Source organism: Aedes albopictus, chromosome 3 (assembly GCF_035046485.1).
Source record: "Aedes albopictus strain Foshan chromosome 3, AalbF5, whole genome shotgun sequence".
Classification (NCBI taxonomy): Eukaryota; Metazoa; Arthropoda; class Insecta; order Diptera; family Culicidae; genus Aedes; species Aedes albopictus.
Window position 1 is genome coordinate 386,166,653 of NC_085138.1, and position 24,377 is coordinate 386,191,029.

A 24,377-nucleotide genomic window follows, 5' to 3' on the forward strand; every position below is an offset into this window, starting at 1 on the left:
AAATGGTACAAGACCCTATCACAGTCACAAATAAAAAGAAATTTAAAAAAAAGTTCTAGTAAGAATATCTGGAAGAACCGCAGGACGAATTGCTTGAAGAATCCCAGCTGGTATTTATGGGGGAAGGTCACGAGGAGCTCCTGGAGGAATCCCATGGGAAATTACAGGAGAAATCCCTGCATAAATTCTCAGAAGGAATTCGTAGAGGATTCACCGAAGGAACTTCTGGAAGAATGTCCGAAATGTTTGCCATGAATAATCCCCGCGAAAATTCCTGACGAAATCTCACAATAGAACTCCTGAAGGTATTACGGTATTACAGTAAAAATTTCTGGAGGAATCATACCAGGAATTGCTAGTAGAACAACAACTGTAATTGCTTAACGGATCCTAGCAGGAATTTCTGGAAAAAAAATTCTGAAGATGTTCCTGGAGGAATCACCGGAGGAACTTCCGCAATAATCCATGGAAGATTTCTTGAATGGTCCCACCAAGAGTTCTTGAAGGAATTAGAGAAAACCTAGTAGGAATTTTTGGAAGAATCTCTACAGGAATTATTAGAGAAACCCCATCAAGCATATCAGAGGAAATCCTATAAGAAATTCTTACCTGGGTGATAACCTACAGTTCTCCTGGGAAGAATCGGTAGAGGTATTCTGTAGAGATCCACGGAGGAGTCCGTGATGGAATTGGAATTTCTAGAAAAATAAAATCGGGGAAGATTGCCCGGAAGAATCCCAGCAAGAAAGCTTGAAGAAAACTCTAGAGGAATCCTTAGTAGAATTCCGGGAGGTACCACAGTTAGAATTTTTGAATAAGCTGTAGAAGAAATTGCTGGAAGAATCGCAGCAGGAGTTGTTTCCTCCCAGCTCCCGGAGGAAGGCCAATATGAGCTTCTGGAGGAATCCCATGAGGAATTTCTGGAGAAATTTCGGGAGTAATCCCTGGATAAAATCTCTGAAAGATTTCTAGGAAGATTATCATCGGAGGAACGTCTGGAAGGTTCCCAGAAAGATTGTTTTGAAACATCTCATCAGCAGTGTACGCAGAATATGGCACCGCAAGCGAAAAATAGGCAACAAAGAAGGCACGGCAACAACGCTTTGTTTTTTCGTTAGCAGATAATGACAAAATCGCTCCCGAGTTTGTTCACAACAAAAACAGTAGGAATATTTGTCTCGTTCTATTCACATCGTGATTTTCGCGTTGTTTTACAACTGAAACTCGACTCTGAGGATGGCAAGAGTCTTAATTCGTCCAAATGCTCATGAATTCGATGATGTGGGTCGAAAATTTCAGCAGAAATACCGAAATATCGGCACACACACGGCAAGCGATATTTGTTTTATTGCTCTCATGCGTTTGTTGACATGCGTTTGTTGCGGAGCGCCTTTGTTACCGACATGCACCGTTTAGGACAAAGCGTTTGTTTTTCGGCGTTATCCGTTTTTCGTACCCTGCTCACCAGAGATTCCAAAAGGAATCCTCATAGAAATTTTTGAAGAAATCCCTAGAAGAATTCCTGGAGGTATCGTAGTAGGAATTTCTAGAGAAATCATATGAGGGATTGCTGGAGGAATCTCTGCAGGAATATCTAGTGAACCCCCATCAGGAATGCCGGGAAAAATCCTAAGAGAAGTTCATTGAAGAAATAAAAAGAAATACTGGGAGAAATCCCTAGCAGAGTCGATAGAGGTATTTCTAGATGAATTCTTGGTGGAGTCCCTGAATAAATCGAAGGATCAAGTATTTTGGATAGCGAAAAAACAGCTCAGGATGATGTATCTTGAAAATAAACATTAAATGTGAGGTGTCGCTGGACGATATTTGCTTACATTCGCAAAATGGATCCAGGAATCACCGGACCCGGTTTCTGGAAAATCCATGTATCGGGTCCAAAATGGCCAGTAGTATTTCAGAAAACGCAAAACTAGCACAGAATGATGTATTTCGAAAGCCGCGATGTTTGAAATGTCGCATGACGACAGTATTGAACCATTTTAAAAACTTGGCCCCCGGAACAGGATTCCGAAAAATGGGTAAACCGATTCCAAAATGGCCAAATATATTCTAAGTGATCAATCGTCGTGACAATATGCTAGCACTATCAAAATCATGAAGTTTGATATGTCGCATGATGGTGTTTATTCATCTTCGAAAAATGGACCCCGGAACCACCGGAATCGATGTCCGTGAAAACCGCACATCGGTTTCAATATGACCAAAAGTATCTCGGATAAAACAAAAACAGCTAAGAATTATGTATCTTGAAAAATCACGAAGTTTAAAGTGTCACATGGTGGTATTCAATCATTTGCATTTTACCTCGGAACCGGTTATCCAGAGCATCAGTAAAACTGGTTCCAAGGCACTTAGCGAACAGGATGGCCTTTCAGACATATTTTTCTATTATTCTAGTTCACTTAGGTCTGGAAACTAAAGTGTTCTCATATCGAAAATTCACCATTTCCAATATGGCTATGGCCAATTCCAATGATCGATTTTGATTCCGGCATAACTCCGGAACCAGGAGGCCATTCCAACAATCCCTACAAAATCCCTAAATTAGAAGGATATAGGATGTAGAAGGATAAGGTGATATCTGTCCTCCACTTAGCGACTGCCTGACACAGTAGCACAGTACACCGTTTCAGCTAAAAGTGGGACAACCCATTGACAATGAGTTGCCCCACTTTTAATAGAAACTGAGTAAGAAAACAAAGCATTTTTCGATTTCCGAGTAAGACCAACTCAGTCACTGCGTAGAACTTTTTCTCGGTGGCGGGCTGCGTCACAACCAATTAGGGGCCGTTCATAAACCACGTAGACTTTTTGGGGGGAGGGTGGGGTCTGGCCAAAGTCTACGCTCCATACAAATTTCATTTTTTTTGTATGGACAAAAGTCTACAAGGGGGGAGGGGGGGGGTCTGAGATTGCCAAATTTAGGTCTACGTTGTTAATAAACAGCCCCTTAGGTTTAGCTGCATTACCTGTACTGTGACATATCAGTTGAAAGCTAACTCGCCGGAATGTCGGGTATCTTGGGCCTCTCGTCGGGTGCTTGCTATTCGCGGATTTCCCGGAACAAATCAACCATATAGCAGCCTTGCGCCTTATGGTCTACACCTCCAAATTATCTACAGAGATTGCTTCTGTCAGAGCGTATTCTACGACTTGTGTCCCAGTTCGAGACACCTGAAGCAAGCCTTCGGTGACACGTGCATGCCCAGCAAACATACATATCAGCTCACCTTGAGTTTCCCTACTATAACGGAGTTATTGGTGTTCATCACAGGTAGCTGAACTAAGGCCATATCTGTGCCCAGATTTCCGAACTTAAAGGTGAGAGCCCATACCTCGATACTCTCACCAATAACCTCTTCCGCCAAGCACTTGTAGGCGACGCACTGCGGGATTTGTCACAATTAACTCGAGGATCGTCGCTGCGTGCCCGTCGAATACGGGTTGTCTGCCAGGGGTCCGACTTACTGGCACTCGCCATCATGGTAGGGCCATGATAAACTCATGTCATCTGCGACAGCTGCAGAGCCTAGGAGTACCTAAGAGGTTAATGAAATTGATGAATAACCTACCCAATTTTACTTTCACCCGATTTAACTGTTCTTGACAAACGTTTCAATTTGTCAAATCTGCAAAAGAGAAGCTCAGCAAATCTTCGCAACGTTTCCTCCATCATCTCGACATCGCATGCTTGAATTTCCTAACCTAGATAGCTGCCAACACACGTGTACGCACTCCATGCCCGAATCATGCTATTCATATTCCGATAGCCATTCCGCGCGCTTCTTTTTTCTTCTTCTTTTGTTGGGTTCGAGGGACTTTAACCCGAAGGTCATTCGTCCCTCTCCATTCCGCGCGCGCTCAATTAAATTTTCATCCCAACTATGAAACGTAACGTAGCACTTCATTCATGAATGTATGCATAGAATCGACCGACACTTTCCGTTTCTAGCCACGGTGGCGCCTACGATGAGCATTGAGCATGTCCGAGTTCCGTTCGGTTAGTTTCACCGGACGCCAGTAGATAGGCAGTCAGTAGAGCTAATCGACGATGTGGTACCACCGCACCGTGGCTGAGGACGTACAGCCCTACTGATGCCAGAGTTGTGGTTAGCAATCAACACGTGGTGGTTGAATTTTTAATTTGAATTGCGTTTTTTTTTTGTGATACAGCGCAGCGGACACTAGGAAATGGCTTTAAGGCCATATCTCCGCACAACGAACCACCCCGGAATTAAGTCCCCGCTAATAGAGGGACACAAATTGAGCTTGCAACAGCAGCAACGTCCTCCACGACTGCGGTTGGTATAGGAGGGTCTCGTCGTCGTCGTCGACGAGCATCATCGAGTATGTGTGTCTGCTGCGGTTGTTGTAGCTATGATTCGTATAATCGGATTATGTCAACCATCTATCTCTCTAGCTAGCTAGTTCGCCCGTATCGTTAGTCGGAAGTTGGAGGAATCGGAGAGAAAATAAATCCTTGTTCTTTTTTTTCCTGTTGCTGATACGCAGGCATCTATCCACCGCTACCAATGGCAACACCCTGCATCAAGGCGATCAGCCCTAGCGAAGGTTGGACGACCGGCGGTGCGCAGGTAATCATCGTGGGCGATAACTTCTTCGACGGGCTACAGGTGGTTTTCGGCACCATGCTGGTGTGGAGTGAGGTAAGCCCTTTTCATGGGAAGTCTTCAACAGGTACTGACGGTGTTTCTTTTGTTCCAATCGACAGTTGATTACGTCACACGCAATCCGGGTGCAGACTCCTCCCCGGCATATACCAGGAGTGGTGGAAGTCACGTTGTCCTACAAGAGCAAACAGTTCTGCAAGGGATCACCCGGTCGATTCGTGTATGTCTGTAAGTAGTTAATATGAATTTTCGTTCTTCAATATGTTAATTCTGACTTCTTTCTTCATTTCAGCGCTAAGTGAACCAACCATAGACTACGGTTTCCAACGGTTACAGAAGCTTATCCCTCGGCATCCAGGCGATCCGGAGAAACTCCCCAAGGAGATTATCTTGAAGCGAGCGGCAGACCTTGCGGAGGCTCTCTACTCTATGCCCCGTTCTCCGAATGGCTCCTCCGGCTTCAATTCATACAGTGGACAGCTGGCAGTGAGCGTCCAGGACGGTGCTGGCCAATGGGGAGAAGGTAACACCGAGTTTGACACATTCCACACCAACGTATCTTATGGAACGTTATTTTGCTCTGTCTCTTTCAGCTGATGAATACACTCGAGCCCAAAGCAGCAGCGTGAGTCCCAGGGGAGGCTACTGTAGTAGCGCGTCAACTCCACATTCCTCCGGTGGAGGCTCGTACGGAAGCAGCAATGGCTACGCTACGGCATCCAACATGAGCGGGCTAACCTCGTCACCCGCCAGTGTCTTCAACTCCTCGTCAAGTAAGTGCAACGCTTTTTCCGTGTCGATACTTGTTTGTTTGTTCGATAGTCTGAAGTCGACATTAACACATGCAATACTAACAACAACGATTGGATTAACACCCTTTTGTTTATCCTTAACTACCAAGTGCCTAAAATCCGCCCAAAATCGCTACAGACCGATACGCCGAATCAGCCCTTTTGTTTTGAAAATTTATTAGCATGTTCCAAACAGAAGTCATCAAGAAGGATGAATTCTGTTTGAACCCGCAAATTTCACATCAAACCTAAAAAAAATCGATGAACACGCTGCCGTTAGTACTGCATGTGACCGTCGATTTCTATTGTTTCCATAGCCCACTTTTCTGCGATCGGTAATGACTGCCAGAAAGGCTAACTTGGCATAGTGTTGTTGTCAGATTTAGATGCCTTGTAGGGCAGAACACGAATCCGACAAGTATACCTTGTTAAGTTAGCCCTTCTGACCTGCATGAACGTTCACAAAAAAGTCACTCCTCAATGTGTCGTAAAGTTTCCTCATAAAAAAAAACGATTCTTTCTCTACCAATCCATCCAGTTACTTCGTCGTCTAACTTGTGGCACTCGCAGCTCGTTCCATCGCATGGCTACTCGGCGGCCGCTGGAGCACATCAGTTCTGGCATACTTCTTCATCGTCTGTAGCGACCGCGGTCTAAGGGCCCCCAAATTCTTCAACCGATCTTTGCTGTTAGTATTTTTATCTCCTAAACAATCATCGCTCTTGAAATTCACTATTTCGTTTTCTACCTCTCTCGAAACGCTGCAGGAATCAACGGACTGATGAGTGGCGGCAGTGGCTTCAGTCCCTACTCGATGACCACGTGTGGGTCCCAAGGTTACACACCTAGCCCCCTTGCAGTGGCCAGCACGACGTCCAAGTAAAGCCTAGCCAACGTATGGACGACCTCTTCGTCGTTGTTTGTTATTGCAAAACTTCCCCTGTGTAAGATACTTAACTCCCCAATGCTCTTCAGTTGCATCCTCATCTATTTATTACCCATTTTTACCCCATTTTTGGTTTAATGTGCAATATAAACTAACCTCCTTCAGTCGTTGAACTGTAAGGGCATTGTAAACATTGTATAAAGCCAGTTATTTTAAAGTAATAAACAAAGCAAAAGAAGCTTTATAGTTAAAATTTTGCGATTTCTAAAGGAAAAAAGTCAACGAAGTAATTTAAACAAAAAAACGATAGCAAAATACATTATTCAAAACATATCTTTGAGAAACAAGACAAAAGTCGTACATTTCATCCAATCATATCTACATGTGTCAGTAAGAGTTATTAAACGAAACAACCCTTAATAAAAACAAATAGTTGTTAATCTCTCGATCAACCACTCAAGAAGCAAACATCAAAACAAGCAAATATTTAGCAAAACAAAATAAAAGAAAGTCGAAACATCATTCTAAAATAAACGGAAAACTATTGCTGCAATCAATGGACCCCATTAGCTGGCGCTTAATTTGTATACGATACCGAGACCACGGAACACCACCCACACATACAAACTGCTCATGAAACATTTCACATTTCGTCTCTTTTGTTCTAAAAAGCTCCTGGAATGGCTTTAGGATGGCCACGCTTTCAGGAGGCTGCGTACTTTTAGTCGAGAAGCTTTTGGCGCGCAACCAATCATTTCATCTCGTTGATCTCATTGGAAAGCAATCACTCTCGCTAGGGAGAATCTTTTATGTCTTGTATTTTCTAGTTTAATTTTTAGCTCAGTGAATCACGTTTTTGCGAATTTTGAACAATCGTTGTCAAGTTAGCTTTCAGAAACAGCACTCAATAAAAAAAATCGGAATGAAAATGAATTGGTTTTGCAAGTGAAATAAACCGGTTTGGTCAAAGTTTGAAGTCCAGAGCAGCTAATGAAAGAATCGAAGAATCAGAATCCACACTGACCTTATATTTATAAAAACAGAGCAAAAGCAAAGATATGATCTGAATAGGAAATTAATCAATTTTACGGATCAAAAGCAAAGCCAACACGCAACCGTTACGGGCGACAGATCACGCACTCGTTCTTTGTCGTCGTTCCGGTTATAAATAGATTGTAGATATAGATACATTGAGGAATTTGAAATCCTCCTGTGAACCAGTGGCAATTAAAAATCGATTATGAACAACCAAGTTTCAGATCAAATAAATATTGGTGTGAAAAATCAGATGGGATTTTCCTATCTTTACTCTGTCATATCCGAAACTGTCCCAATTTCTTCAAGCGATTAATTTATCCACAGGCGAGCATAAAGCTTCATGTGCTAGAAAACGACAGGTTCGTCACTTATTTTTTTAAACCATCGTACAAGTCACCCGTGCGATGTCCCGAAATAAGATAACATGTTCCACCCGTCCTACCAGATCAACAAACACTTGTAAAGATGTTCTGTCTTACCGATACATACCTATTTAAGTAGATCTTCTATTTCAAAGGTTCCCAAACTTTCAGTTCGCGCGACCCCCTTTTGCCAGCAGACGTAGCTTTCGCGACCCCCCATAGAAATTCCCTCATTTGTTGTCTGTTACAGTAAAATATTTTACTGTCCCTCGCGATCCCCTGGATGAAGGCCGGCGACCCCCCCCCCCCCCCCCCCCCTGGGGGGTCGCGACCCACAGTTTGGGAAACCATGCTCTATTTAAATCAACATACTTATATTTGCTACTGCATCAAAGTATTACAGATGTTTACTGTAAGTTCTCTAAAATATACTTAATTTTGGGCCATTTATTCTACCAAATCAGCCAAGACTAGTCTAGGAGTCGTTTCCAATCTTCTCGGTCCATGGCTGTGCACCTTCAGTTCCGCACTCTGCGTAGGGTCCGCAGATCGTCCTCCACTTGGTCGACCCACCTAGCTCGCTGCGCACCACGTCTTCTTGTACCGGTCAGATGACTCTCGAGAACCATTTTAGTCGGGTTGCTATCCGATATCCTTATGGCGTGACCCGTCCACCGTAGCCTCCCGATTTTCGCGGTGTGGGCGATGGTTGGTATTACGAAAAAATAATGAAACACGAAACACTACTAATACACATTAAAATATAATATTTTGTAGTGGAACCTTACAAATGCGTAATAAATTAGGACATCGCATATGGACATACACTACACAGAACACAAATCTTGCCTAATTACCTTTAGTGGATAACAATTTCCGAACCCAGGATGACGAGGTTTCATTAATGTTGTTAGTCTATCAGTCAATTGTTCGCAGCATTAGCTGCTTCCATAGCTTGAGATTTGTCTAGGAATTTCTTATCCTAAGGGGGCATCCCGATTCGGGTTTCATCACTAGACTTCTATAACTTGATGTCTGTGCCAGGGAAAGGTTTACATCTCTAGTACGTAATCGCGACCCGAAATGGCCTGAATGTTGGCAATCGAAATAGGATTGCGGGCCTCTATTCTGCCAGAGCCCTATAAATGTGCATTAATACTAGGGGAATGTTTACAAGATAAAATAGCCCATTTCTAGACCAACATGTGAAAAGGGCGGATATCCAACATGTTAGATTCGAGAAAAACGCTTGCAAATTTTCACAATCTAAAACTAATTCCTATTTAACACTTTGTGCGTGTGCACTCAATCTTTTTCGTTGTTTTAGAAGAAAACACTATCCTCTTGGTGATTTTATGTCAAAAAGTACAAACAAGCGTTTTTCCTTAAAGAAAATGAATGAAATGAAAATAACACCCAAATAAAAACTCATTGGTCATTACGCCCGACATGCTACGCCGCTTGGTCGCCAGCACTGGAATTACGCCTGGTCGATATTACCTAGAATCGATCGCTTTTGTTGTTACGCCCGAAGAAATTTTGTATCGAAATTAGTGGAATGCAATAGATTTTGGACCTAATCCACTGCAATAAATTGATTTTGAAGCTTTATTAACTAAAATTAACTAATTGAAGTTTATCTGACATTGGACATTGGAGGAGGAAGGAAATTTTCTCTTGACGTTGCCTACGATGAGTGGTAAAAAACAATGAGTAAAATGCAATGGAAATCAGATTTCGATTGAAATTTATATTCTAGCTCTTATCTATGATGAACAACTCTTTACAGTTTATCTAGTATCGTACAGCAAAGGAGGGAGTTGCCCCTGCCATTGTCCATAATGCGTGTTGAAAAAAAATATATAGCTACAGTACCGATGGGGAAGCGCAGGCATATTATGTTCCCAACAAGCCCGTGCACAACGGATGGGTTTTGGGGGGTTAAACTCCTCCCATTGCCGATACTCTATACACAAGGCCTCCTTCACCCTTTGCTAAAATTGGATAAAACCCCTCCCTTGTCGCCTTTTCTGTGCACGGGCCTGGTTCCCAATATCACCTTTTGCTGAATCTACCTGCTGTGACCTATGCCGGACCGGATTAGAGACCATTCGCTAACATTTTTATCACTGAAGCTTTACCAGCTTCATATCATCCAAATCTGGGTCCTTTGGAGAAAATATATCCTGAATAGACATTGAAGCCATATTATCGCCAGTTATTGTAGTCGGTCAGCGACTTTATTGAATTTTACTATGAAAAACGCACGATTTGATCTTGGGCGTAAGAACCATCCGTGCGCAACAAGAGCAATAAGTGCGCGGCGGATTTCCACTCAGACATTTTGATGGGCGCCGAAGCACGACGTAATGACGAAGGCTTTTCAATAACGGTGTAAGTAGTTAGGGGCGACTTTAATCAAAAGTGGGAGTAAAAGTTTTGTGTAAATTTGATATATATGAATTTCGAGATGTTGTTCTCGACTGTTTATTCAACAGTGTTAACAATTTTGTGCCTTTTTGTGCTTCTTTTCAAAGCGCAAGATCATTGGCGGAACAACCAAATGAAGTGATCAAAATCAGATGTGGAAATCCGCCTTTATTTAAATTATTGTTTTCCAGAAGTGGAAACTCATTTTTGAGCTAACGTCAGGAAAAATCATATGTTTATGAGTTGTTTCATCAAATTATGCTGAAAAGTGATTTGTTTACATTTTGGCTCTTCCGCCCTTTTCAAATGTTGGTCTAGATTTAACATAAAAATAAAACTTGTAATATTGGTTCTCTCAGAAGCTGATGCAGCTCGTGGCTCATTCGCCTTCTCCAAGTTCCGTCTTCCATCTGCACTCCGCCGTAAATGGTACGCAACACCTACCGTTCGAAATCTCCAAGGGCGCGTTGGTCCTCTGCACGTAGGGTCCATGCTTCATGCCCATAGGGGACTAACGGTCTAATAAGCGGTTTGTAGATAGTTAACTTCGTGTGACGGCGAAGTTTTTTCGATCATAGAGATCTGCGTCTCTGAATTTCTCTGCTGGTGTCATTGTCGGCGGTCATCAGTGAGCCCAAGTACACGAATTCTTCAACCGCCTCGATTTCATCACTGTCGATAGAAATTCGGGGTGGTAGGCGCGATGATTCCTCCCTGGAGCCCTTTGCCATCATGTACTTTGTCTTTGATACATTAATGACTAATCCGATTCGTCTGGCTTCTTTTTTTAGTCAGATGTACGTTTCCACCATCGTCTCAAATTTATGAGCTATAATATCAATATCATCAGCAAAACCAAGCAGCTGAACGGACTTTGTGAAAACCGTCCCACTCGTGTTTATCCCCACTCTCCTTATTACACCTTCTAACGCAATGTTTAACAGCAAGCACGAAAGACCATCACCTTGACGTAACCCTCTGCGAGATTCGAAGGGACTCGAGAGTGTCCTTGATACTCGAACTACGCACATCACTCGATCCATCGTCGCCTTGACAAATCGTATCAGTTCATACGGGAATCCGTATTCGTACATAATCTGCCATAGCTGTTCTCGATCGATTGTATCGTACGTCGGTTTGAAACCGATGAACAAGTGATGTATGGGCACGTTGTATTCGCGGCATTTCTGCAACACCTGGCGGATGGCGAACATCTGGTCCGTTGTAGCGCGTTCACCCATGAATCCACCCTGATATTGCCCCACGAACTCTCTTGCAATCGGTGATAGACGGCGGCAGTAGTGTGATGGCGCGGTAGTTCCCGCAATCCAACTTGTCGCCCTTTTTGTAGATGGGATACACTATCCACTTATCCGCGAGCGGTAATGGCGGCGGCGGGCACAAATAACCGATTCGAATTTTGACGTTTCGTGGGGATCGCAATCGGTTGGCGCCACCGATCGGTGGGTGAAGGGGTGAGGAGGAGAATGAAACTGTTTTGACTTTCCCCCAAGAAACGTCACATTCCGAACCGGTTGGTTATGTCCGCCGCCGCCATTACCGCTCGCGGATAAGTGGATACGTTCTATCCATTCCTCCGGTAATACTTCCTCCTCCCAAATCTTGGTAATGACCCAGTGTAGTGCTTTCACCAGTGCTTCTTTACCGTATTTTAGAAGCTCGCAGTTGATCTGCTCCAGTGACTTTGTTGTTTTTCAACCGGTCAAGCTCCTCCTCAATCTCTTGGAAGTCAGGGGCCGGAAGTCTTTCGTCCTGTGCACATACTCCTAGATCTGTTACTACGCCACCTTCGGTACTTGCAGCGTCGCCATTGAGGTTCTCATCGTAATGCTGGCGCCATCTCTCGGCCACCTCACGCTCGCTCATGAGAATATTCCCGTGATTATTTCGGCACATGTCGGCTTGTGGCACAAAGCCTTTGCGCGAGCGGTTCAGCTTCTCGTAGAGCTTTCGTGTTTCTTTAGCGCGGTACAGCTCTTCTATCGCTTCGCGATCTCGTTCTTCCTGCTGGCGCTTCTTCATCCGGAAGACTGAGTTCTGCCTGTTCCGCGCCTGTTTGTAACGTGCCTCATTCGCTCTCGTACGGTGTTGCAGCATTCTCGCCCATGCTGCATTCTTCTCGTTTTTCAACTGTTCACATTCGCCGTCGTACCAGTTGTTTCTGTGATTCGGAGTCGCGAAGCCTAGTGATGTAGCCGAGGTACTACCTATGGCGGATCGGATGTCCCTCCAGCTATCTTCAAGTGTAGCTGCGCCAAGCTGCTCTGGTAGGGCCACTGCTAACTGCTGCGCGTAGTCTTGAGCCACTTCTACGTTACGAAGTTGCTCGATGTTGAGCCGCGGCGTTCGACTTCGACGCGTGGTGATAACTGTCGAAAGTTTTGAGCGCATGCATACGGCGACTAAGTAGTGATCCGAATCTATATTCGCACTGCGGTATGTGCGGACGTTGGTTATATCTGAGAAGAATTTACCGTCGATTAGAACGTGGTCGATTTGGATTTCTGTTTGATGGTCGGGTGATCTCCAGGTGGCTTTGTGGATATCTTTGCGGGGGAAGAAGGTGCTTCGGACTACCATACCACGGGAGGCTGCAAAGTTTACGCATCGCTGGCCGTTATCATTCGATACGGCGTGCAGGCTGTTTCGCCCGATTACCGGTCTGTACATTTCCTCCCTTCCTACCTGCGCGTTCATGTCGCCGACAACGATTTTCACGTCACGCGGCGAGCAACCATCGTATGTTTGCTCTAACTGCGCGTAGAACGCTTCTTTCTCGTCATCGGGTCTCCCTTCGTGTGGGCAGTGGACGTTGATGATGCTGTAGTTGAAGAAACGGCCCTTAACTCTCAACATGCACATCCTTGCGTTGATCGGCTGCCACCCGATCACACGTTGTCGCATCTTGCCCAACACTATAAATCCTGTTTCCAGTTCATTGGTGGTGCCACCGGTGCCACAGCTTTGGTAGAAGGTAGCCGCTCGATGCCCGCTTTTCCACACATTCTGTCCAGTCCAACAAAGCTCCTGCAACGCCCGCAACGCCACGATGTCGAAGTTGCGGGGATGTAGTTCGTCGTAGATTATCCTGTCACATCCTGCGAAACCTAGTGACTTGCAATTCCATGTTTCCAATCGTATTCCTTAATTCGTCGCGTGGGTCTTTGCCGATTGTATTGAGTCGTATTTTCTCCTATGTTATTCCAAATGGGGATTTTCACGGGTGGCTTATTGGGCCAACGCCAACACTCCTGTCTCGCCGGAGGGCCATTGTACCAGTTCTGTTTAACGTCCCAATATAGATTTTTTTATATTTTAACGGAATCTCTGAAGGATTTCCTCCTCAGATTCCGCTACTAAAGCTGCTGTGAGTTTTCCAGTAATCCCTTAGAGGTCCTTCTGCAGGGTGTCGACTCAATTTTGAAAATCAAATTCCCTGACTTTTCCTGACTTTCTAGTCACTTTCACTGAAAATTCCAGGTCATGTAAATAACAGCTTAAGGGTGTCTGCTCTTGAGATAAAATAAAATTCTCTGAATTTTCCTGGTTTTTGTAGGAGTGCAAAAATAGAAAAAAAAACAAGTAAACTGAAATAGACGTAAAAACTTGAAGTATTTTTAGGCAAAGTACGTTTAATTGGCAAATTGAGAGATAAATTTGTGAAAAATTACCACTTGTTTTGGTGGGATTCGAACCCACGACTCCGTTATCGCTAGTCCGGCGCTTTAACCAACTAAGCTACAGAATAAGTTACAACTCTGCAGAATAGAAAGTCAAACTGGATTCGAAGTCAATTAAACGTACTTTGCCTAAAAATACTTCAAAGAGCTACGAATCCAGTTTGACTTTCTATTCTGCAGAGTTGTAACTTGTTCTGTAGCTTAGTTGGTTAAAGCGCCGGACTAGCGATAACAGAGTCGTGGGTTCGAATCCTACCAAAACAAGTGGTAATTTTTTCACAAATTTATCTCTCAATTTGCCAAATAAACGTACTTTGCCTAAAAATACTTCAAGTTTTTACGTCTATTTCAGACATGCTAGCCGACTGGTATAGCCGGAAAAGGGCAATAAAATCATTGTCAAGTAAACTGAACCAGATTTTTTTCCAATAGATTTAAGGCAATTGGCAGTATTTGTTCCGAATTCTTCTATCTGATACGCTGTTTTGGAAATAGCTTTTGACACGTCCACCAAAAACTTCCTAATTTAGATGAAAACCCTTTCAGAAAACCAACAAGCAATTCTTTAAAAATGCAAAAATTACAACTAGGGTAATCGAAAGATATACCCCCACAGCATCATTAGGATGACATCTTGATTTTTTTTATTAGTTAGAACTTCTCTATGAGCAACTCCAGATAGCTGCAATTTTGTCGCAAATTTTGCATGTATGTATATTTAAATTTCATAATGAAAAAAACCTCACAAATAAAATCCTTCAGCAAGAGATTCATCCACAAGTTCTTCAATATTATTTCTGATACTGATGTGTCAGAAGTATATTGGAAATATCTGAACGCAGTTTATAAACTTTCCTAATTTGTCAAAAAGACCTTCATGAATCGTGTAACTTTTCATGGAAATTCTCTAAAAAGTCTGCCACAATGCTGACAAACTCATCAAGATTTGTTTTTCTCGAAAATTCACCACACTTATTTTGTAGAAATGTCCCATACTTTTAAAAGCTCCATCAAGCGCTTTCGAAAAGTCGTACGGATTTTCCTGCTAAACATTCTGATGCCTCTAAGCATTGATGGAAAATCTGTTTAATCCTAAAATAAGATTACAGGATATCTAGCAGGTTATGTTTCGATATTCTTCCAAAACTAGGAATTGCAACATGAATTTCCCTTGAAGGACTTTTAGAAGATTGATATTCCTGTCTTCGTTACATAGTTATCACCTTGAAATAACTTTCGTAACTTACGAATAATCTGCGGAAACAAACCATTTGAATCCTGTAAGGACTATGCCAGAAGACCACTAGAGATGGCGTTGGGATACAAAAGTTTGTGAAAGCCGTGTATAAGTCTGGTAACGATTTGGCAAGGAATTTAATTAAGGAAAGATTGCAAAATAATTTTTAGAAAATTCATCAAAAATCCCGCCAAGAATCTTGCAGATATTTTGTAAAATATTCCTTATAGACTTCACGTAAAACCACCAAGAAACTGAATCATTGTTTTCCACAAGGCCATTAATATACCAATAGATCAAGGGTCGAGGAAATTGCATTTTTTTTTGCAAAAGAAGACTATTTCAAGGATCTGGGTAAAATATTTTAGACTTTTTTAGGGTTTAGATATCATCATGAGTTGAAAATGCATTAAAAAGCTGTGAAGTAACTTCGGTATCCAGTTCTCTAGTGCATAAGGCTTTGATTGCCTGTAGATGTGCTTAAAAAAAACTCTAAGTTGAAGAGGCAGATCAAGTTCTACTGAAGGCGTAGATCTAGAATGAATCAGATGAAGTACTGCGCAAACATAATTTTCCCGAGATTATTACTAAAGAACAATAAAAATCATCATTGGTCTGTACATCAAATTTCTGGGCATCTCAAGACTGAACTCGCCAATAAATTCTTTAGAAACCCATCAAGATGCAAGTATGAGGCATTCCAAAACGATATCACCAAAAAATTGGTTGAAAGTTCACCAAACATTACATTGAGTACAGTGTGATGTACTTTTAATTTCTAGCTTTTTTGCTAGTTTTAAACCGGACTTGTAATTTTTACATGAAATAAGTCTTCATGATAAAATTCAGAACAGCATTATGTTAACTGAAGACTACAAAACTCAGGATGAAGTTCATGGATCGTAAATCAGAATCATGAATGTAAAAGTTTAAAGAAACAATTTAGCTAGTTTTTTTTTTCAAATTCCATAACTGTAGGAATATGAATAACTCAAATATGTACATCGTTTTATGATTATCGTGAAAAAATTTCCCTGACCATGAACAAACTTCGCTGACTTTCCCTGATTTTCCAGATAGTCGACACCCTGTTCTGAGATATAACGGTAATTCTTCCAAAAATTCTTGAAAGGATTTCTCCAAGAACACCTATTAGAATTCCACCTGGAGTTTTTTCAATCATTCCAGAGATTGTTATTGTGGATTTAGCACCAAATTGGTGTCGGAAGTAACTTTATTGACTTCCGCTGCCTTTCCTATGCGTTAAACATAACGTCGGAAGTAGTGCGCTGTATAGTAAATCTGATGCTCTATACAGCGCACTACTTCCGACGTTATGTTTAACGCATAGGAAAGGCAGCGGAAGTCAATGAAGTTACTTCCGACACCAATTTAGTGCTAAATCCACAATAATTACATTTTTGCTGATCGAATTTTTTCAGGAATTCTTCTTGGGATTCGTCCAGGGTTTTTTGAATAATTACTGCAAAAATTCTCCCTGAGTTTTTTTTTCATGGTTTCTCACTGTGACCTCTCTAGGAATTCTAACTGGGATTCCTTCAGTGCTAGATTTTCACCAGAAATGTGATTATTTCACGAATTTCTTTAGAAATTTTACCAGGAATAACTTTACTTATTGCGGAACAAATACCTCCGGGGATATTTATCCCACGGATTTTTTTCAGTCATTCCTCCAAGAGTTCTATCATTTATCCAGGAATTTCTTCAAGAGTTATTATGGGCATTTCTTCGTTGAATCGTTCAGTGATTTCTCAAGACGTTCCTCCAGGGATTTTTCAGAGAATTTGTCCATTAGTTTTCTGCAGAGTTTTCTCTTAAGGGTCTGTTCCAATAAAAAAATTAAAATTAATTTTCACTTAAACTTGACAGTTCGATAATTATTTCCTTAGGAGAACTGTCAAGTTTAAGTGTCGAACTTAATTTTAATTCGCCAATCGGAACAGACCCTGAGACTAAGTGGATTTTTCCGAATCATAAGTAGAAGATGTAATGGTTGTGCTGTAAACTGTCGTTCTATGCCCGATTGTTCCATTTTATATGGGAATCCCATATAACATGGGACAATTAATAGTAGAACAACAGTAAAGAGCTAAATAACATTTGTTATACAACATTGACATCGAAAACTCTAATACTATTGCGAAATTGGTCATATAACGCTTAACTGGGTATCAGGCTTGGCTCCAGGAGGGATGTAATATCATATAGACTATTCTATAGCATGATTAATTATTTAATTAGCAAAAAGTTTGAACCAAAAAAAGTTACGTTATATCGAGGAATAACTGTATATGAAAAACATAAGAAACTATGCAATAATAAGAAAAATGAAAAAAAAAAAATAACTGATTCTTAAGACGGAAATTATGAGAAACATAAGTGCAGTGTCCTCATGACGAATTGCTTACAGGGGTTTGTGGTGACCTTGGTTTATTGAACGTTGCCTAGGGATTGAAGCACACTAATTGTAAAAATATAGCCCAGTGGTCGTCTTGCCCCATATGGCAAAAAATCTATGTCGAAAGTAGCATTTTTCAGGCGAATTTATTTTGCACTAGGGGTCGCAGTACCGACCACTTTTGGTGAGTACCGGTATTTCGGTACTGGAGCTTACAGTACCGGTAGTACCGGTAAAATACCGGTACTGGGATTATTTTTCACTAAAATGAAAAATAACCTATTGCACAGGAAATTTACAATTTCCAGTTGAATTCCGGATTTCAGGGATGTCATATAAGCTTACCAGAAAATACTAACTTGAACAAAAAACATAGATAGGACACATTTTACCGTACTTACAACATTTTGGTCCTACAGGGCCCTAAAATCACCGATTTTAGTAGAATGGTGTATTTTTTTCGTCGAAAAAATTTCATTATCCACTGTAACTCATAAATACGACAGCAAACTTGACTTTACAATGTCTCGGAAAAAACTAAAACAACACATAAAATCAATCCGAAACCAAAACAATTAAAATTTAAGCTAATTTAAGTAATTTGTTTATATGTAATGCTCACTTGTCTACATTGTTTGACGGAATAAATAAATAAATAGTTAGTCTGAAATGAAATAGGAACAACTTTACATGGTGATGCTACCAACGGATTCTAAAAACTGAAATGATAACTAGAACCCCTAATCTAACAAGCTTTATTCTAAGCTAGTTCATCCTTTTCCAAAATTCAATGTTCATTGAATCAATCGTTACTAAGATATCCTGGGCTTGCAGAAAGGTTGCTTATATGAAATGTTTGTTTGTTTGATGTTTTTAAATGTTTTCGTTTATTTCCATTGCATATTGGCTATACTAATGACCAGATTTCAGTACTTTGGGAGAGATTTCACGGTACCGAAAGTACCGGTACCAAGCATCACTCAGTACCGGTATTTCGGTACCAAAAAATGGTCGGTAATACCGGTATTTTCGGTACCGGTACTACCGGTACTACATCCCTATTTTGCACTCGTAGTGCAAAATAAAATGCTTTTTTTTGTGTTAAGAAGATAGATAAGACATGAAACAAAGGGGATGAGTGTTAAATAGCCATATTCTAATGAAAGTATATGCTCCCAAGGCTCCTAAGCTTAGGGTGGCCATCTTGCCCCACAACCCCCTACTCATTTATTTGAAATTCCTCGACCATTACCCCCCACTCGTGCACACGGTGTCTTAGAAGAATATAATTAGAACAAAATCAGTATCCCTAAGTCACCCACCAAATGAAAACTAAGGGTCTATGCTTTCACTAAGAGCGAAATGTTTTTTCGGGGGTCATTTTCCCAGACAAATTTTGAATGAAAAATACCCAAAAAACTGATATTTTTCGGAAAATTGTTCTAGAAACCACAACAAAAAAATAAAGATTGTTCTAGATCCCCCAATAGAATATTTCAGGCCAAACATGTCTAAAGGTCCAATCTGCAGAAGAGAGGCTCTCTTTGGTTTCCCTCTTTTTCGTTAATATCTCAGCTGTTTATTTGTATTATGGTTGTCTCCTTGCATTGAACGATGGTCAAAACAATCGTCTTTTGATTTGTACTGCAAAAATAGTTGAAAAGTGTACCATTACATTGCAATAATTGAAAGAGAAAGTGAACAAAAAGAGCCTCTCAAATGCAGATAGGACCTATTGAAATGTTTGGCCCTGATTTTCCTCTTTGCCTCAAATGAAAGTGGCAGCTTTCATATGGTTTTTTCTTCAATATTTTTTTTTGTCACAGACACCGTGTGCAGTAGATAGGTAGTTCCGTGTCATCGTGACTAAAGATATTTTTTTTATTTATAATTTTATTCTATTAGAATATTACACAAATAAAATGCATAAGGATGAAAATGCTTTATACACAAAACGAAGTCAATCCGTGAACAGAGGCTTGTTTTCATTATTTGATCTTGTGGAGCTATTATAATGCATATACAAATTCACTTCCTATGTCCTGAAGGGACAATAATAAATCTACGACTTAGGGCAATTACCTTTATACCTGAGTGATCTTTAGATTTACAACATGTTTGTTTATTTTTGGCTTAATTCTATAATTCTTGAGTGCTTGTTCAAGACCTTAACGCAATATTATTTTTTCCAGCTAAAAATGGGTTCCTATGGCAAGCTTGTTTGAATCCTCGATTTCACAAAAAAAAAACGAATCTCTCGAAATATAAAATTTGTACTACCTACTTTAGGGAGAAAAATATATTTTACATAAAAATTTCCTGAAGCTGAATATAACTAAATTTGTGTTACTAGCGCACAAACACAAAAACGTCTACAAAATTTTTTTTTTAGTGCAGTTAATGGCCGAACGGGAGAATTTCCCTTTTCTTTCCTCACGACGACAATACTGCTTGAGTTTGCTGTTTTTCCGATTCGTCCTGCTGTTGGAGTTGCCCCTTTTCCTTGTGAGTCCTATTGATGTGCACATTGAGATTGCTTCGCTGGGTAAACGTCTTCTCGCACAGATCGCACTTGTAGGGCCTCTCACCGGTGTGAGTGTTGACATGCAGTTTGAGATTAAAGCTCTGCGAGAACCCTTTGCCACAGTACGGGCAGTGGTGCTTTTTGGCCGGAATGGACCGGTTGGTCCGTTGTACGTGTTTGTTCCTGAGGTGCGTCACCATTTGGTCCATCGAGGCGAATGCCCGGTCGCATTCATTGCACTTGAACGGACGCAGTGGATCGTGCGAGGCCTTCATGTGATAGTTGAGATTGCTTTTCTGCGCGAAGGTACGTTTGCATAGGTTACACGTATATGGCTTATATCCGGTGTGGGTATTGATGTGAGCTTTAAGGTTTCCTGATTGATTAAAGTGCTTTTCGCAATGAGGACATTTCCAATGCTTTTTTTCTTTGATGAAAACCACCATCGAATTGAGATCCATCTCGGGATGTTTCAACGTGTAAGGTTTATCGTATTTATCATTGCTATCATCGAAACTCTCAACCAGAGGACCATCCTCCGCATCTTCTGTGTCCTCCTCGGCACCTGCTCTGATTAAAAATGCCCCTCCATTTACACCCATGGCATCTTCGAAATCCATTCCATTCCAACTGTCGGGTTCATCCTTGATATCAATCGAGCCTGTACTGAAACTATAGCCTTCTCCGTTTTCATCATCACTTGGATGCATTCCGAAAATGTCCGGCTCAACCTCGATGGTTACATTTTCCATCTTCTCAATCTTCGCCTGGAATATTTCTTCGCATTTCACGCACTGTTCTCGGAATTGGAACAACTCCATCAGTCGGTTCTTACATCTCAGGCAGATTGACGAAATTATTCCGTTGGCAGGTATCATCTGGAAATTAAAAATATCTTCAAATAGGTACCTTTAATACATTCCGAAAAATCTGTTTTACCTTGACCGAAGTGCATTGAAAAATTTTCTGGCTCAGCTGCTCGTCGGATTCATTGAAGAATAGGTCTTCCATCCGGCCACTCGTCCCAAGACACAAGCGGCAAATTGCTCGGCAGATGGAGAGATCCCTTTAAAATTAATTCGGAAACTGAATACATACTTATTTCACGTTTTTCATGCAAATAGTTCTAATGGCAATAAATTAGATTTATAACCTCATTTATCGCCTATCACTTCACTATTTCAAAAAGTTCTGCGCTACAGCAACCGCGTCGTCAAGGGTTCTGATGAAACTTGCTGTCAGGAGCGGTGCACAATAGTATGGTGATTTATCGACTTATACTTACAAATTTGCAACCATCTCGTCATAATCCATGTTGGGCAATGGATATTCTTTTATTTCACACAAAAATAACACAAATTATCATAAATTTTCACACAAAATTTTCAAAAATTAACAAGACACTTTTAGAAGTTGTTACCCCAGCAGCAGACCACACTGAACGAAAACCCCCGCCGTACGAAGAATGATTCTTCATTCACTGCAATACAGATCCGCAGAATCGGATTTTTGAATGATTTCACAGCAGAATGTTTTTACTAACTAAAACTAAATTGTAATCATGCTGATTTAAAACTAAAATTTACACAATAACTATATGATTTTTTGCTTGAGGATTGTTGTGAATGATAATCGTCATAAAATCATCGGAAAGCATTTACTGCCGTGCCTCATACCGAAAATCATTCCATCACCAAACGAAAATCCCCGCAGCCAAACGAATGAACCTTCATTCAGCCATGTGATCAATCGCTGATCCCTGAAACTGAATGACAATATTGATCGAATGATTTTCAATACAATAATGATGGAATTTTGTTTATCTTTGGTATGATATGAGATTTGAAACAAGCTGAATATATTTCATGTTATCCCCATTCCGATTATCATTCTATTTTTGATTTACCTTTCATTTAGCTGTTGGTGCGCTATTTGCATTCGCAAAAAATGGTGCCGATCGGAGTATTTCTTTTACTTTGAAGGGAAAAAAGACTCGCGGAGGAAATATTAAGTGTTTAACCAGCCAAATATGTACTCGTAGGCCACAAGAATGAATCGCCTGATGTTTATTCTACGACGGTTCGGTAAGTTCCCCTGGATTATTTTTTTATTGTAATAATGATAATTGTTTCATTCTTTTCAGAGAATCTCAGTACGAAGCCGTTTTAAGCAGCATCGGTTTGTGCAGGAAGGAGGATTATGGCGTGAAAATGGCAGCGGTGATGCGGCAATTTGATTTTCGAAATATCATGGTTAAATTATAGTATTTCATTATCGAACTTTAACCATTGCCGAGTTAAAAAATCGGGGGTTATTTGTAAAAAGTAGTCAAATACAAAGTTAATTTCTGAAACATATTTGCTGTATACATTTTTTTCATAAATTCTGGCAAAATCTAATATCACAGCCGTTCCAACTAATTTGAGTAAAAATCACTTCATTTGATGTATCACTCAAATTAGTTGGAATGGTTGTGATATTAGTTTTTGCCAGAATTTTTAAAAATTATTGAATCCAAAAGTGAAAAACTCCCATATAAATAATATTTGCTTTCGTAATTATTTTCATTCATTTCGCGTCCGCTGTATTGAACGAGTTTTGAATGACCATCATCCATACCTGGATTTGTTTTGATTTTGAATTGTATGAGTATAATTCTAACTTTGAATGATTTTCATACCGTCTGTTTTGATTCTGTCAAATCGGCAGTTGAATGAGAGCCTTCTTCAAATCATCTGATATTAGGCATGGGGCTCGGATGAGGCAATTTTCATTCAATTTTTGGCGGAGATTTTTGTTCAGTGCAACAGCGAGCGTTCTTTGTGACAGATCCGATTTTACCGAACAAGGATGTAAACAAAATATGTCGTATCCAACCCTGCAGTGAGCTCTGATGGTGATGCGATGTGAAGGGATGCTAACATAAGACTGAATCTCAAAGGCAGAAAGTAAATAAGGTTGAATGCGATCATCAGGGAGGACGACCGACACAATGGGCCTTTTCATTTGACGTCTTAAATCAGCTGATTTTTCGGGCCTTTGACAGTTCTCCTATGAAAATAACAGTTTAGCGTTTGCGCCTTTGTTCGGCAGTTGTAAATAGTGGCATACACGGACCTGTCAGCTGAAAAGGCCTATAGCTTTCACCCAAGAGAGAGTAGACAGCTGGCTTCGATTGCGAGCTACTTAATGTCAAAGAGGACCTGTCACCACGAACCAAACTGTTTAAGGCAGTGCGGTGCCACAGCTGTCAAACTCGGTACATCGCCGCTTTACCCATCATCGTTTTTGGTACGACGCGTTTTGGTACCCACTTTCTGGTCGGTTTACCCTAAGTTGTTCCTAATTTTCGGGTGTGTGGCTCATGTGTTGCTAGTGCTTATTTCGGAAATTAAACATTTCAAACGAAATCGTTGATTTTGATAATTGTTTCTCTTTCTTTATCACTTTGCACGATATTATATGTAGCAGCGAAGCAGTGTCGATGTTTCCAGCGCATTTTTTCCTCGAATTAAGCAATCAAAACAAAAACATTGGACGCCATGTTGAATCGAATGCTGGGTTGATGATTCTGGCCCTTCGTCATCCCCCTGGTTTAAGGCAAATTGATAATGTGGAATACAGTCTCTATATACACAGTCTGGCGCAAGGTGTTTTTAAGGAAGGTATATGGGTGGCCCAAAAACTTTTCGTAATAAAAAAAAATCCTGATTTTTGTTTGTCAAAATTGTTTGACAGATCTGCATTGTATGCATTATCCTCGGCATTATTGGCATTGGGATCGGTAGGACTGAAAATCAACCGCGCACCCACCGACGACGCATTGATTCAATAAAAGGCTCTGCTTTGCTAGCTGTGCACGTACGCTAAGCATGTACGCGGTGGACACTTGTTTTTTTCTTCTCTCTTTATGCATAATTTTCTCATACTCCTGGGAGATTTTCTCTCTGCTAGAACCTCGGCTAGGATTATCTCTCTGGAAAGTCGAAAATATTGGATTAATACTTGGTTTGATCCTCGTGATTTCCTCGGTGATTTCATCAATCATCCTTAAGAGAGAAATAATTGATGGAATGGTGGAATACAGGAAACAAGAAAGCGCTGCCAAATAAACATTTTCAAGCACAAATAAGTTGCGCATCATAAATTTTCATTAGAATAGTTAGGTATAATATTGTTTATTATTTAATATTGGTTTATCATATTTTGTATCACATCTTCAATTTCCACTAACGAATATAAAATTTTCTAGTGCCTGTAGTATAAAATGCTCTCTCCGTCATGGGGTGTTATCTAAAATCTGATACACTTAAAGTTGACGTCACATGTTTGCCAAT

General features: G+C 40.8%; 2 protein-coding genes across 5 annotated transcripts in view; one reads left to right on the forward strand and one right to left on the reverse strand.

The window, feature by feature from the left end:
* Positions 1 to 7,616, forward strand: part of LOC109621530 (transcription factor collier) — a 409,396-nt gene extending 401,780 nt beyond the window's left edge. For 2 of the 4 annotated variants that reach the window (XM_062855897.1, XM_062855898.1), the window contains exons 9-12: positions 4,534 to 4,688; positions 4,754 to 4,880; positions 4,945 to 5,175; positions 5,246 to 5,823. In XM_062855897.1, the coding sequence (XP_062711881.1) occupies positions 4,534 to 4,688; positions 4,754 to 4,880; positions 4,945 to 5,175; positions 5,246 to 5,625 (893 nt within the window). In that variant the 3' untranslated portion in view covers positions 5,626 to 5,823. Of the gene's footprint in view, positions 1 to 4,533; positions 4,689 to 4,753; positions 4,881 to 4,944; positions 5,176 to 5,245; positions 5,824 to 5,981; positions 6,132 to 6,210 lie in introns of those variants that run through there. The other 2 variants (XM_062855900.1, XM_062855901.1) reach the window with 2 other exon arrangements.
* Positions 7,617 to 19,442: 11,826 nt separating this feature from the next.
* Positions 19,443 to 21,487, reverse strand: LOC134291866 (zinc finger protein 572-like). Its single transcript, XM_062860208.1, has 3 exons — positions 21,326 to 21,487; positions 20,980 to 21,106; positions 19,443 to 20,918 (listed from the first exon to the last, which is right to left on the reverse strand). The coding sequence occupies exons 1-3, from the start codon at positions 21,352 to 21,354 to the stop codon at positions 19,950 to 19,952; spliced, it is 1,125 nt and encodes a 374-aa protein (XP_062716192.1). The 5' UTR covers positions 21,355 to 21,487; the 3' UTR covers positions 19,443 to 19,949.
* Between the last annotated feature and the right edge of the window lie 2,890 nt (positions 21,488 to 24,377).